This window comes from Cercospora beticola, chromosome 1 (genome assembly GCF_033473495.1).
Source record: "Cercospora beticola chromosome 1, complete sequence".
In the NCBI taxonomy this organism is placed as follows: Eukaryota; Fungi; Ascomycota; class Dothideomycetes; order Mycosphaerellales; family Mycosphaerellaceae; genus Cercospora; species Cercospora beticola.
Window position 1 is genome coordinate 1,776,372 of NC_088935.1, and position 13,485 is coordinate 1,789,856.

At 53.7% G+C, this 13,485-nt stretch overlaps 4 protein-coding genes across 4 annotated transcripts; 1 reads left to right on the forward strand and 3 right to left on the reverse strand.

Moving 5' to 3' along the window:
* Positions 1-608: 608 nt before the first annotated feature.
* RHO25_000681 (uncharacterized protein) lies at positions 609-2,852 on the reverse strand (the record flags this gene model as incomplete). Its single annotated transcript, XM_023593287.1, has 7 exons — positions 609-705; positions 914-1,008; positions 1,067-1,686; positions 1,754-2,175; positions 2,331-2,428; positions 2,488-2,508; positions 2,562-2,852. The coding sequence occupies 7 exons, from the start codon at positions 2,850-2,852 to the stop codon at positions 609-611; spliced, it is 1,644 nt and encodes a 547-aa protein (XP_023459208.1).
* Positions 2,853-3,630: 778 nt separating this feature from the next.
* On the forward strand, positions 3,631-5,710 carry RHO25_000682 (uncharacterized protein; the record flags this gene model as incomplete). Its single annotated transcript, XM_023593288.2, has 3 exons — positions 3,631-3,709; positions 3,790-4,110; positions 4,164-5,710. The coding sequence occupies 3 exons, from the start codon at positions 3,631-3,633 to the stop codon at positions 5,708-5,710; spliced, it is 1,947 nt and encodes a 648-aa protein (XP_023458126.1).
* A 1,305-nt stretch (positions 5,711-7,015) lies between these two features.
* On the reverse strand, positions 7,016-9,901 carry RHO25_000683 (uncharacterized protein; the record flags this gene model as incomplete). Its single annotated transcript, XM_023593289.2, has 1 exon — positions 7,016-9,901. The coding sequence occupies one exon, from the start codon at positions 9,899-9,901 to the stop codon at positions 7,016-7,018; it is 2,886 nt and encodes a 961-aa protein (XP_023458127.1).
* Positions 9,902-12,006: 2,105 nt separating this feature from the next.
* Positions 12,007-13,304, reverse strand: RHO25_000684 (uncharacterized protein; the record flags this gene model as incomplete). The annotated part of the gene is made up of 2 exons (XM_023593290.2): positions 12,007-13,110; positions 13,167-13,304. The coding sequence occupies 2 exons, from the start codon at positions 13,302-13,304 to the stop codon at positions 12,007-12,009; spliced, it is 1,242 nt and encodes a 413-aa protein (XP_023458128.1).
* Positions 13,305-13,485: the final 181 nt, after the last annotated feature.

Consider the following 13,485-nt stretch of genomic DNA (forward strand, 5'->3'; position numbering starts at 1 on the left):
CTTTCAACGACATAACGACATGCCTGGGACCGCGCTCTGGTGCTCTTTGAAAGGCGCCAACAACCTGGTCGTCAAGCAGACCTGTCTAGATCCTTTGACCAGCTCACGCCTCGCTAACTGCTACACGGCTCGATTAATTTCTGTGGCTTTGTTGCCGCTCTTTTTGGTACCAGATGCAGCATGCGAAGCACGAAGCGAACTGGCAGGGATGATATGCCAAACGGCTTGCAATTCAAAGTCGACGCTCTCCAGGATTGCATGCAGCACTGACCGCTACTCCTCCGGCTCGATGAGAAGTCCGCAAGACACAGAGGCCAAACTCCTCCTCTGAAGCAGATCGCGGGGTACAGCCCCTACCATCTGTACAGCAACGCCTCAAACAATACAGCTTCCAGCCTCCATGCTTTAATGGCCACTAGCAAGCTGCAGGTGCCTTCCTGCAAGGCGCTGCAGCGACGCAACGAAGAAGCTGCAAACTGCACAAGCTATCAGTACTAAAACACTCAAAGCAGACCGACAGCCCTAGAAGGATTCTTACCACTCGTCCACACCCGTTTCCGTTTGCGCGCGGCAGCTCTCTTATGCAAACTTCCGCTGGGCCCTAGACGCTACTTGCCAGATTTGGCGCAAAGCTTTCCTGAAATATCCGGGTTCAGCATCCACATCTTCAGGTTGGTTCGAGATGAGCGCTTCGCCATGGCGGATCTGTGAAACACCCGTCTCGATAAGCATGCTCGATGACCGTTGTCAATTTGGAAGAATGGACGGTCGTGAGGAGGTGAAGATGCAACTAGCGGTGGACTATCGACGACGGACTGGACTGATTTGAGAGTATCACGCTCGTTGGTGCATACACGTATCCGTTCTGTCGAAGCGCGCTTTTTCTCAAGCAAATTCTTCGACTGGAACTGACTCTGACGAACCTATCGCGTCGTCCTCTGCCCCGACATTCCCATTCACCTCGGCCAAAAATTTCTTGACAGCTGGCGTTTCTGCCAATTCAATTTTCTGTTTTCACGTTTGTTAGAATGTGCCACTCTCCTGCAAGATCCTCTCTTGAACTCACCTGCTTCTCAAAATCCTCGTAGGCCTTCTCCAAAAGCTCAAATTCCAATCGTCTCAATTTCATCGCTTGCTCATAACACACATCTCTTACGTCCGTTCCCTCGCCGTGCGGTACACTCTCCATATCCTCTTGCGAGCTGTAGAGGACTTGCATCTGCTCAAAGACTCTTTGCTGCAGGATCACGATTGCGCGGAGACAGTAGACGTCCCACTTGTCGCTTGCTGCGAGGAGACGGCGTAGCGAGATGGCGCCTTCGGGAAGTTCGGTTCCGTTGAAGGTGGCCTGGAGCTCGGGCTCGGAAGTCGTGTCGATGGTTTGGGCGAGCTGAAATTCGAGGCCGTCGGAGGGGGTCACGCAGAGGAGATAGATGAAGTCGCCGGTCCAGTCTATTGTGCCTGAGGATGATGGGTCGTCTTCATTTAGGTCTTGTGTGGAATTTGCGGGATCGTTGATGTTTGGGGCGAATGATGATGAGATGTCGATGAGCTTGAAGCCGGGAGCACAATTGGCGATCTTCATCTTTGCGGATCGAGAGATGTCATCTTCGGGGATGTTCAGGCTGAGGAATAAGGTCTCTGCTGTGTCCATGTGATCGTCGAGGAAGCCGTAGGAGAAGAGCACTATAGGTGGAACGTTACGTTTAGCACGTCCGTATCCTCTTCAAATAGTTAGTTATGAAGAACTCACTCTCACATGCCCCTTTCTCATCCCCATATGTGATACACACTTCTTCGCCAGCCTTAAGCTCCTTATCTTTCATCAGGTACAGGTGATACTTCCCATCTGCTCGATCATAGAAGGCGTTTGTTCTCTCGTGAGCGGCGTGGCTAGCAAGGTCCATGCCGGGAATCATGCAAGAGCCGTAAAAGTCCAGTGCTCGGGAGCGAAACATCGCGTCGACTTGTAGCCAGTCATCGAAGGAGAGATGAGGCGACACGATATTATACCAACGAGTGTTTGACGCTGCTTCACATAGTAAGTCATACTCCCGGTGAAGCGATTTGAGCTTCGATGATACTGCGGGAGCGAGAGTTGTGCCAATCAGCAATTGGAGCTCATCCGGAGTCCAAAAGGTCGGGAGGAGTTCGCTAGGTAGTGATTTTACGTAGCTAATATGTGTCAGCCACAAATTGCGGGTGCAACTACTTTTTTGTTTGATAGGGCTGGAAGTTGGTTCGAGTATGGCTCAGTTCGCTACGCAAGATTCGAGGTGCTCCAAGAAAAGGTGTGCTCAAAGAAGAGTATGCTTCGAATGGGGACTCACTCTGTGAAAGCACAATGCACGCCAACACGCTCTTCAAGATGAGGACAGGAGAGAGAAGCTTGGAAAAGAAGGAAAGACAGGATAGCACCTCGAGGCGTCTGCACTCGAACATCAGCATCCGCTGCTGATATTCGAACGACTCACACCGCAGACATACCGCATGACCCATAAGATTGCGCTGCGCTAGGTCATCGATACAGGAAATGCACGAGGGAAACGAGATGCACCTACTCTTCCGAAATCACCTAAGCTCTCAAGCACTTCTCTGAAGTCCTTGTCGAATTGTGCATGTCGTCTGACAGCCTCACCAGAGAGCACGAGTTCCTCGTCAATGGTCAAAATTTCTGTCGGAAGTGATGACTCAGTCTTGAGGTCTCTGTCCGCGAGCAAGCCCGTCCCACGCCCTGGCACAGCAGTCGGCGAGGCGTTCTTGAATGTGATACCACTGGCCTCAGCCCATGTCTTGAGAGCTTTGGTATCGAGCTGGAGCCAGCCTTCTGCTTTGCCACGGCGTATCAGCATGGTGGATGCACGTGCACTTGTGCTGCTTTATCGCGCGAGATGAGGTGACTGGAGCCAGCAAATGTCTTGACAGATGCTGTGCGAGGACGCTTGACCCTTGTTGTCTTCACGACCAAACTAACTAGTCGGGTGCTAGCGGTGGTTGCCACACGTGTGGGACAGGGGTGGGAGGGGGCGGAGAGACGGTCTGCGGACTCCCGAAACCACTTGACGGGGCAGTGGAGTGAGTGTACGGGAAAGAGAAAGAAGAGTAGGCTGGCGGCAGGAGAGTGTCTAAAATCAAGGCACAATCGAAGGCGTTGCAGCGTGCAGCGGATGATGTTTGAGTGATGGGGGTGCAACGCGAAAACGGTGCCTGCACGTGCACAGGCGTGCCGCGGGAAGGTGGAAGCGAAGCGAAGCGTTGCTGGGTGGAGGATGTTTTGACATCAAGCACCGGGCACAGACCTCTCATAACAAGCTGCTGGACAACCATAAGGCCATTCCACCACAACATCGCCCACCAACACCACACCACCACCACTCCTCCCCCATGCGCCCGTCGTCACGATAGTCTTTGCTGCTTGCTCGGGAGAAGGCTGTGCGCTGCTGCGGCGATTGCTCGACTCACCACCCTTTCTGCTCCCGCATTGCTACCACCACCACCGCCGCACCCACGCTCCCGCCCATTGCTCGCGTGCCTGCAGCTCGACGACCAGGCGCATCGATAACAGTCTGGTAGCGACTGCCGCGAAGAAGGCGCGACGGACCACCACGCGACTTCCTCACCACAGCAGCCATGCCGCACCAGTCTCGCTCCAGCGTCCAGGAAGCGGCTGCCGTGACTTCGTTCGGGCAGGTGATTGAATACATCCAAGGTACGCTCTCATCCGATGCTACGCCCACTCTCGTTGCATCGAAATGCATATCGCTAACATGTCCGCGCTGCTCTTCACAGATCGTCTGTACCTCGCATCATACACGCACACGCCCGACGAGAGCACGCCGTTTCCATACCCAGCAAAACAGAGCCGGTCGCCACACAAGTCCAGATCATCACGAGCACAAGCAGGGCCACAGTCTGCTGCAGCCTCCCCGCAGCACCCGCCATTCTACTTCTCCATCGACCACACGCTGCTCTACAATGCCTTCCACGCCGACTTTGGCCCGCTCCACATCGGTCATCTGTACCGCTTTGCCGTTCAGCTTCACGAAGTGCTTGGACACCCCGACAACGAGAATCGACCCGTGGTATTCTGGAGTCACGCTGATTCGAGAAGTGAGTGTTGAAAAACGTGATGAGCGAGAGGCCGTATGCTGATCAATGCATAGGTCGTGCCAATGCGGCATGCATCCTTGCAACTTACATGGTCCTGATCCAGAACTGGCCTCCACATCTCGCGCTTGCGCCCATTGCGCAAATGGACCCTCCATGCATGCCATTCCGCGATGCAGGATACAGCCAGGCCGACTACTCGCTCACCATCCAGGATATTGTCTATGGTGTCTGGAAAGCGAAGGAAGAGAATCTCGTGGGCCTGAAGGAATTCAGCTTGGAAGAGTATGAGAAGTACGAGCGAGTCGACATGGGTGATTTCAACTGGGTTTCACCTGACTTCCTCGCCTTCGCATCACCACAACATCAGCCCACACATATCTTCCAGCCCAGCGAGCCTCTGTACGCTCAGCTTCCGCGATCAGTGTCGGCAGTGAAACGCGATCCGACTCTTCCAACGCCATTCAAGAATGTGCTCACCCACTTCGCGGAGCGCGGCATCGGGCTCGTGGTACGACTCAACTCGGAGCTGTACTCGCCCAGCTATTTCACTGCGCTCGGAATCAAGCACCTCGACATGATCTTTGACGACGGAACTTGCCCGCCGCTGAACCTGGTCAAGAAGTTCATCAGTCTTGCGCACCAAATGATCAACGAAAAGGGCAAGGGTATTGCAGTGCATTGCAAAGCTGGTCTCGGCCGTACCGGCTGCCTGATCGGCGCATACCTGATCTACCGATATGGCTTCACAGCAAACGAAGTAATAGCATTCATGCGTTTCATGCGACCCGGTATGGTCGTTGGTCCTCAACAGCACTGGCTCCACTTGAACCAAGGCACTTTCCGAGAATGGTGGTTCGAGGACAGTATGCGCGAGAAGATTATGGCTTCGATGCAGCCAGCGACTCCCACAAGATTACAGCAATCGAACAGCCGAAGACTTGCCAGCAATGGCCAGACTTTCACACCTCCGAATGCTGACCGCCATCAGACGAGCCCACGCAGGGCACTGGGCGAAATCACCAACAACGAGGGAGCTCCCGCATCAGCCTACACCGATCACATGAAAAGCAGTGTTGGCGTAGCAGACGAGAACCTGCCAGCACCAACTCCAGGGCAGCCTCGAAAGACGAACAAGGTTTACGGTGGTCGTAGAATCATGACCGAGAACCAGCCTTTGAATCTCAAAGCAGAATCAGAATCTGTCAGCACGAGCCGGACACGAGGATCTAACGAGACCGAAGAGGAGTACGCACTTCGAATGCTGTCCCGCAAGGCTAGCCACTCCCCGGCGAATCGCAGCAGCGCAAAGCGAAGAGCCGTCTCTTGTACCACTACGACAACCACAACGACAAAGTGGGAAGCGCCTTCCGACACGAGCGATGGCGAGAATCGCCCTGGATCTGGCGACGAGTTGACCGGAGTCACGAGTCCCAGCAAGCCACCGCGAACACCCGCTCGGAGTGGCAGTGGAGTCGGCACACTCAGCGTGGGCAAGCGCTCTTCACCTGTCCGCCGCAGCACAGAAAGCAAGAGTGCAGTGCGGAAAACCAGTGGTCGTGTTGGAAGTGTGGGAACTGTACGAGGGCACAAAGCTTCATGAACCGACAGCCGCAATCTTACGAACGATTGATTGTCTCCTTTTTGAGCGCCGGTCACCCCCGGCCCATTGTTGTTGTTGATGTGTGATAAAAGCGTCTCCGAGGCGAAGACGACAAGACGATGTGCATCTCTGTTCTGGCGAGGCGTTGGTGGTTCTTTTTTGCAGGAATGGGTTTTCGTACCGGTCGGCTCGTCATCATGAGGCATGGGAATGGGAAATTGTTTTTTGGTCAATGAGAATCTTTTCTGAAAAAGACATTCAGACAGTGTGTTAACGATGAAATTTTACTATCGACGCTGCTGCTGCTTTCTGTTGTGCTGGTTCGTGCTTTGTGAGAATGTCTTTGGCACATGGTCATCTGAAAGTGAAGTATGCTTACATTCGCTCTGTCTGCGGATGGGGAACGGTGCTGTACTCTGTCCCGTCTACCGCACTTACATTCATGCTGCAGTGCAGCGACATGGTCGTTGCAACATTGTCATGTCTGTGTCGTAGGCATTGGTCGTGCCCCTTGGCCTCTTGAAATGCGTGAGTTTCCAATGAATATGTTCGAGGCTTCCGACTTGTTTGCTTTCCTGTGCCGTCAGCAGACAATTGAATGGGATCTGTGACCTCTATGGCATTTTGTTCAACGAACAAGCAACCGAATAGACGTGTAGAGATGTTTGAATTGACGTCGTGTCTGGTCACTCTCGCTGGCACCGATTCCCGTCGTCCTCATTCGACGATGCAACCCTAACCCTAGGCGAAGAGTGAATCATCAGAAGCATGTGACAAAGCTCGAATTCACTTCCAACAAGGCCCATTGCCACTGTCCATAGACCTAGCACATATCAGATACTGCTCTGTACGCTGTAATCCGATAGAATCTTCTTGCATCGAACCTCTCTAGGAAATGCAGACGTGAGCTTCTGATGCTGTCGAAGCGGCTCAGCCCCAAAATCATCGAATCCCGTCGAGATGTGTCATACAAAGCAAGTAATTATACATTTGATGTCAGACAGCTATGTATATAGACACTATTTTATATTTGCAGCCCTCTCCGCAAACGCATCCGATAAGTTAGTTATCGTTCAGGGGTATATTCCAATCCAAATCCAAAATCAAATCGCGAAAAAAGTGAAGGTGTCTCTCATGAGGCAAAAGATCGAATCCGCTCGAACGCTGATGCAGAAGAGCCGAAGTCTCCAGATGTTGGGAGAAATGCGAGAAATGCGAAAGGTAAGAAAGAATGGCATGCGTCGACGCCACCTGCAGAGCACAACAAACCTCGTCAGGTCGGCGCATTCTCCGTCTTCCTCATCCTCATAAGCCATCCAATGTCCTCTTCGCCTCATCAAGTGTGTTGCGCAACATCCGACTTGCAAAAGTAGCATCGTCTTCTTCTTGCATTTGTCGAACAATCTTGCGGAGACTCTCTACCACGCCGAACAAGACAGCTTTATTCCTCAAGCCGAGCTGTCTGCCGTTCGGGTCAAGCAACGCCTGCACCGCAATCGTCGTGGGATCCATCTTGGTCAGCGCGTCGTGAGGAGACAATGGCGGTGTGCTGATCGCGCTTGCATTGGAAAGTTTGCCACCATGTTTGTAGAACATGGAAGTAGGCGGTTGCTGGCGTCGGTGGTCGTTGCGGCTTGTAATACTCACACCCGAGTCTGCACGTTCGGATAAGGTGTCGGGATGAACAATCGCTTGGGCTGACTGCACATTTCGTTGATATCTGCCGGCGGTGTGGTATGTTGCGTGCGAGGCTTGTGGGGTGTACGATTCTGCTCTGACGTGTGTTCTTGGATGGTGCTCGACGGGTGGTTCGAGTGGTGAGACCGAGCGCTGTCCTGACGAGTAGGTGCCATTGTACTGCACGGGCTCCTCCATCGGTGATACTGGCTCCGTTCCGGGCTCCTCTGGTGCTTCTTCGTCCTCCTCATATTCATCTCCCTCCTCGTCATCATCTTGCGCCTCCTCATGTGCAGTTGCGAAGGTGTGCATGGTAGTCGCACTTCCCGTCGAGCGTGATCGTTTGTGTAGGTTTCGCTCAATTTCTCTCAATCTCTCCGGCGTTTGCGGAGTCGGTGGTAGATCGCCAGCCATTTGATCAAACTCGTCATCTTCATCATATCCTACCAATGCAGGACCTCTTGCCGTCTCGACCGAATCTTCTGACTCCACACTGGACTGGGAGTCTCTTCGATCAGTGCTATAGTTGCCCATCGCGCTATGAAGGAAGAAGTGTTCATAGTCAAACGCATCTTCGCGGTCTTCATGTGCGACGACATTCATCTGCTCCTTTGCGTCTTCGTAGACACTCGCGTCCGCTTCCGAAGGCTCGTATTGCTCGTATTCCTCATCCGATCGTGGAAATGCTTCGTCGGATGAAGACTGTGGACTCTCGTCACTTGAGGAATTTGGTTGCGGAACCTGCAGATACTCGTGCTCGACCATATGTGCCGAGGGTAGATCTATCACCATTCCACCATTCTGACTCACTTGACTGCTGCTGCTGTTGTTGTGCTGGTGGTGAGAATAGCGATTCTTTGCTGATTCTACGATGGCAGTTCCGCTGGCGGTTCTTCGATGACCTTGCAGTTGTAACGGTATGTGAGTCTTGCTTTCGATCGTCTTGCTGGTCGCTCGTTTCCGCCGTCTCGCGCGTTCGTATTCTTGTTCAGCAAAGGCGTTGCGGCTCCCGGTGAAGGTGTCGAATGTCTGCAAGGCGGGACTGTTGCCTGCACTAGCATGTTGGTTAATGGGGTAATCTGTCGCCGGAGGTGTATAGAACATCTCTGGAGGCGTAGTCGCTGCATTGTTGAACGGAGATTGATGTCGGAGATTCGATTGACTGTTTCGTCGAAGGCTGTCTTCGCGAGCGCGCTCTTTAAGCGTAGATATTTTCCCTTTCAAGCTCGACATTTGGTCTCGCAGTTCTGAAGTCCGAGAAGATGGTCGATATATGCCAAGGCCATTATTTATACTAGAAGAAGGTGTATGCGAGATCGTTTGCTGCACGTGTCGCTCTTCGTCCTCGGTCAAGGGCTCAAGGTGGTCCGGGATTGGAGATGGCCCACTGTAGAAGGATCGACCAGCGCTGTAGCTACCGTTAGTCATGAGCTGATCGTGACTCCGAGTAGAACGCAAATTGCGTTCGTGCGTCTGTTGGGCAGATCGAAGCGGATTCCGTAGGTTCATTGGGGGTGTTGCCATATATTGTGGTCGAATATCCAAGGATGTGTAAGGTCGATCTGGTAGCGGAGCAGCCCCAGTGCGGTCAGAATTTTGGTAGTCGTGGTTCATCTGCGGTGAAGAGTGTTGGCTGTGCAGTCTGCGTGGTGAAGACTGGGTCTGTTCATCATCGTAGTCGTACCGCAGCGTCCGCCCATTGCCGTATATTGCCCCCGACATTGAAGTGGCTCGCTTCAGATTGGCAGCAGTCAATGGCTGCACGAGGTCTCGAGCGCCCCGCAAGTTGCCCTCCATGACATTGAGTCGCTTTTTGGCATTGGCAAGAATCTCCTCCGCCCGCTTGCTCAGAATGGCCGACTCGTACTCTTCCTGTTGTTGCCGTCGCCTCATTTCCTCTGGGTCTTCCTCCAAGCTGGGTCTGCCCCCCACATCGACGCTCGTCCGTCTGTCGGTCCTCGCGGGAGTGACATGCTCGCTGCTGTCGTACAGCGTATCCTCGTCGCTGGCCTTTCCATACTTTTCGAGGAATGCCGTCATGCCAGAGAGGCCGCTGGATGAACTACCGCTGGCTCTGCGTCGCTCCTTCTCGGGCAGCTGCAGGAATTCCGCTCCCGATTGCTCGGGTGCGAGGTTGCCCACATCCTGCAGCACGGGTGACGAGGGCACGAAATCGATTGATGTCTGCGACTGCGACGAAGCAGCACGAACCACGCCTCCGTTGCTGCCTGTCCGACTCCTGAGCAGCATCATCTTGCGACTCATCAAGCCCAACTTTTCTTTCTTGCCCATGGCCCCCGCACGGTAGTTGTGCTCCTGATTCGTGTCGCGCAAGTAGCTCGGACTCGGTGGGCGTTGCATCGCGCGTGGTGGGGACGTAACGGCGGCCCCCCCATTGCTGTGGATGGGCAGCACCATATCGATGTTGCTCAACGTCGGACTCGGGAGCTGAGGCAGCGGCTTCTCATCGTCGGGCAGCCAGCGCGTCTGCACTGGAGGCAGCGGGCCAGACATGGCGGGCAGGGCGTGCGCTTATGTCTTGAAGTCGTATATTATGGCCGTGCCGCCAGTCTGCAGCCCCAATAGCCTTCCGCAGAGGAGGTGCACGACAGGCGACCAGCTGCAGGCGACTGGACCCAGCAGCGACCGCGCATGCAGTGGGCGGCGTCGCTCTCAGCTCCCGCAACTCAGACGAGTGTCGGCGGAGGGCTAGCAAGGATCTCAGCTGGAGGCCGTCGTCATCAGAGCCAAACAATTCATGTCGCCCGCGCGTGCTCCAGTGCCCGTTTGTGTGGCGGCCGGCGGCAGGAGCAGTAGTTAGCTTCTCAAAAGGGCGCTCCCTCATGCGGCTCTGGCAGGGAAGTCATTGCACTCCCATCCCCAGCGCATCAAATCCTCCCTGCTGGCTGCTCCGAGACCGACCACGCGCGCCAGGCCTGTTGCCGCCCTGTGCGAATGCGGTCCAATGTCTCACGCAGGGGATCTGCAGGAACAAGGACGCTGCCTCCGCCGCACAGCTTGCAGCGCTAGCGCGTGGCCTCCTTCATCATCGCCCGGTGTGATTTGCTGCTGCCGCCTTTAAGCTCTCGGTCACCAACACCAACCAACGTCCGTCTGCGCGCCAGTTTGAACTTCATCGGAATCGGCAATGTGGTCCTTCTACAGTGGTGAGAGCCGAATTGAAGACTGGGGCACCCTTGTCTTCCAGCACGCTAGCTGTTCTTACTTATGAAGAGTAAGAGGCAGATGCCAGCTTCCAAATTCAGTTAAGCTAACACCCTATAGACTCTGATCGACGCCCTTTAGGGTAGCTTCGAGTGGCCAATAACAGCGACTAATGGAGAGCGGTTTTATCGGCGTATCGACCAGGGTGCCCCAGTCTTCAATTCGGTTCTCACCACTGTAGATCACTTTAGATCACTTCTGGATGTTGTCCTCATCACATTGTCTGCATGTTTGCGGAGGGCACGCACATCACAGAACTTGCCAACGGCTGCGGTGAACTGTACCGGTTTGACAGACCTGCATCTCCCGGTCAGAATCTGCCCGTCGTCCCTTGTCACAAACTTCCATAAGGGAAATTGAGGCACAGGACGGAAAATATGGATGCGTTTCATGCTTACGGCAATCTCAACATCACTCGTTGACCAAGATCGCAGCAATTGCAGGTGATGGGAAAGACACTAACTAAAGTCACTAACCCAATGTAGTCCTTGTTCATGCATTGCACTGCTGTCGAGGTCCAACTCACCAGCGATGTCCGCGCTAGAGGAGGCAGAAAACACCTTCCGACGCACTGGATCTTGCAATCCAATATTGCGCCAGCACGATGGACAACCAATCCAGGTCCGTGTAACTTCGACCAGCACTCAAGACTCCACTTCTCAATACGTGGTCGTCGGCACAGTACGCATTCGCAACATTTTCGATCCCCTTCAACCTCCGTGCGGGGAGTTTCCTCGCAAAGTTTCGTGTACATTACCCCAAAAGAGAACAATATGCCCAGAGTTTCGTGCGTGGCTGCCGAAGCCCGGAACGATTGAACTAGGATCCTATAACAACAATTGCCGAATGCCAAGGGCTCGCCTTGCACCTACAACCATATACACGATCGTTTCTCTTTTGCGCGAGCACCAACCAAGATATGTTAAGGCTAGGTCCGTATTGACTGAGTCGCGCATCAGGTATATCGACATTGGATCACTCATCTGAGATTTAGCCGTAGAACTCATCATCCCAACTTGGCGGGAAATGCGAGGCGTGCGAATGCCATGAAGGCAAATGCCAGTTCCAACAATTGGTGGCGTACACTTGCAGGAGGTGAAGACGAGAGTACTCGTCTGGATGTGTGCACCGCCGGCAGACAAGAGAGCAGCCTCCCGCAACAACGGTGGCTTCTGTTGTTCAGCTACGATCTCATCTACTTCACTTAGTGGTCGCTCTGGCGATCTTTACCGTTGCTTGGACTCGCCTGCGAAAGCCTTCAACACCATAAGCTCTTTCTCAATAAGGATGAATTGCTCGACGATGTCCAAAGAGGGCTACTGATCGCCAAGATCACTGTTCTAGATATATTGCAAACCCCCACTTTTCTCTTCACAACTTCAACCCACTTCCACTTAGTCCCACGAGATCCCCAACATGATACCCGCCCCCGCGGCCATGGCCAAAAACTGCAACGCCGTTGTCCTCAACTCTTTGCCAACATTTGGCCCCGTCTCCAGCATCTCAGGAATCACACCTACAGTGCCCACATACAAAAATGTCCCTGCGGTGAATGGTAGCAACATGTCTCCCCACTGCAGACTGGTGCCCCAGAGTCCTGTGTTGCCCACACCAGCTTCGTGAACAACAGAAGCAGCATTGCCGCCACATTCTTGGACTGCGATTCCAATTAATGTCCCGAGGACTGCACCCAATGCTGTGACGAATTGGAGGCCCATGGCAAGTTTCTTGCTCATTCCGCCCTGAATCAGGAGTGCAAAGTCACCAACTTCGTGCGGGATCTCGTGACAGAAGACAGCAAGAGTGGTGGTTGCTCCGATGGTAGGGCTCGCGTAGAATGAACTAGACATGGCAAGGCCGTCGGTTATGTTGTGTGTAAAGTCGGCGATGATGTTGAGGTAGGCGGAGAGCTTGACTTCCTTCTTCGGAGCATCTTCCTTCGGCGCTGCTGCGAGTGATTTGTCTCGATTGCCGCCTCGCTTCTTGAGTTCCTTTTCGTTGGGCTTTGCGACCCCTGTTGCGCTTGCTACAGCTTGTCCGTTACTTTGTTCGTGGTTGTGGCTGGAGTGGTCGTGGGTATGACCTGCTCCGCCTGTAGCAATTCGCAGTCCCTTATCCATACCCACGAAAGTGACGAAGCCGACCATGATTGCCACACCGAGAAGAAGATTCTTATTTGGCTCGACTAGGACAGCTCGAACTTCTCCCTCTGGCACCTCACCCAAGAAGATCTCTGGGAGCAGGTGAAAGAGGGTGTCACCCAGCAGACCTCCTACTGCGAATGCTACCATGATGTTCAAGCTTGACGGGTCGATGTTCGGTGGGCATAGTGCTAGCAAGAAATTTGGTGGACCGGAGATGTAGAGCGTTCCCATAAGGGCGTTCAAGGCGGGGGATTCGAATGGAAAGAGGACGGCGAAGGCTCTCGAGAGCCATGACGAAGTCGGCGGATGGTGCTCAGCATTGTGAGCGGTAATTTGCTGGATTACAGAGCATTGCTGTACATGAATGAGTGACTGATTGCTGCAGAGTTCATTTGGTGACAAGGGCTGACCTGGAGCTGCTCTTCAATTTCTTGCGTGCTCAATGCTGAGACATCGATGGCTTTCTCTCGTGTGACCTCAGCATAGACAGTATATGCCAGCAATGCCACAATGGCGAGAGCAACGTTTCTGTAGCTTCTTCTGGCCATCTTAGGTTGACTGGATGTCTCAATGCCTCGTGTCCCCAGTGAGCGAAGACACAGCTCCGTAATTCGGGAGTCGTTGCGATAAGGAGGCTATCGCAGCCTCGACACGAGGTTCCGCCGCGAGCCGAGTCTGCGGACCCTGTCTCGCTACTCCAGAAATCTTCAACTGCGCACTTGCAGTTCG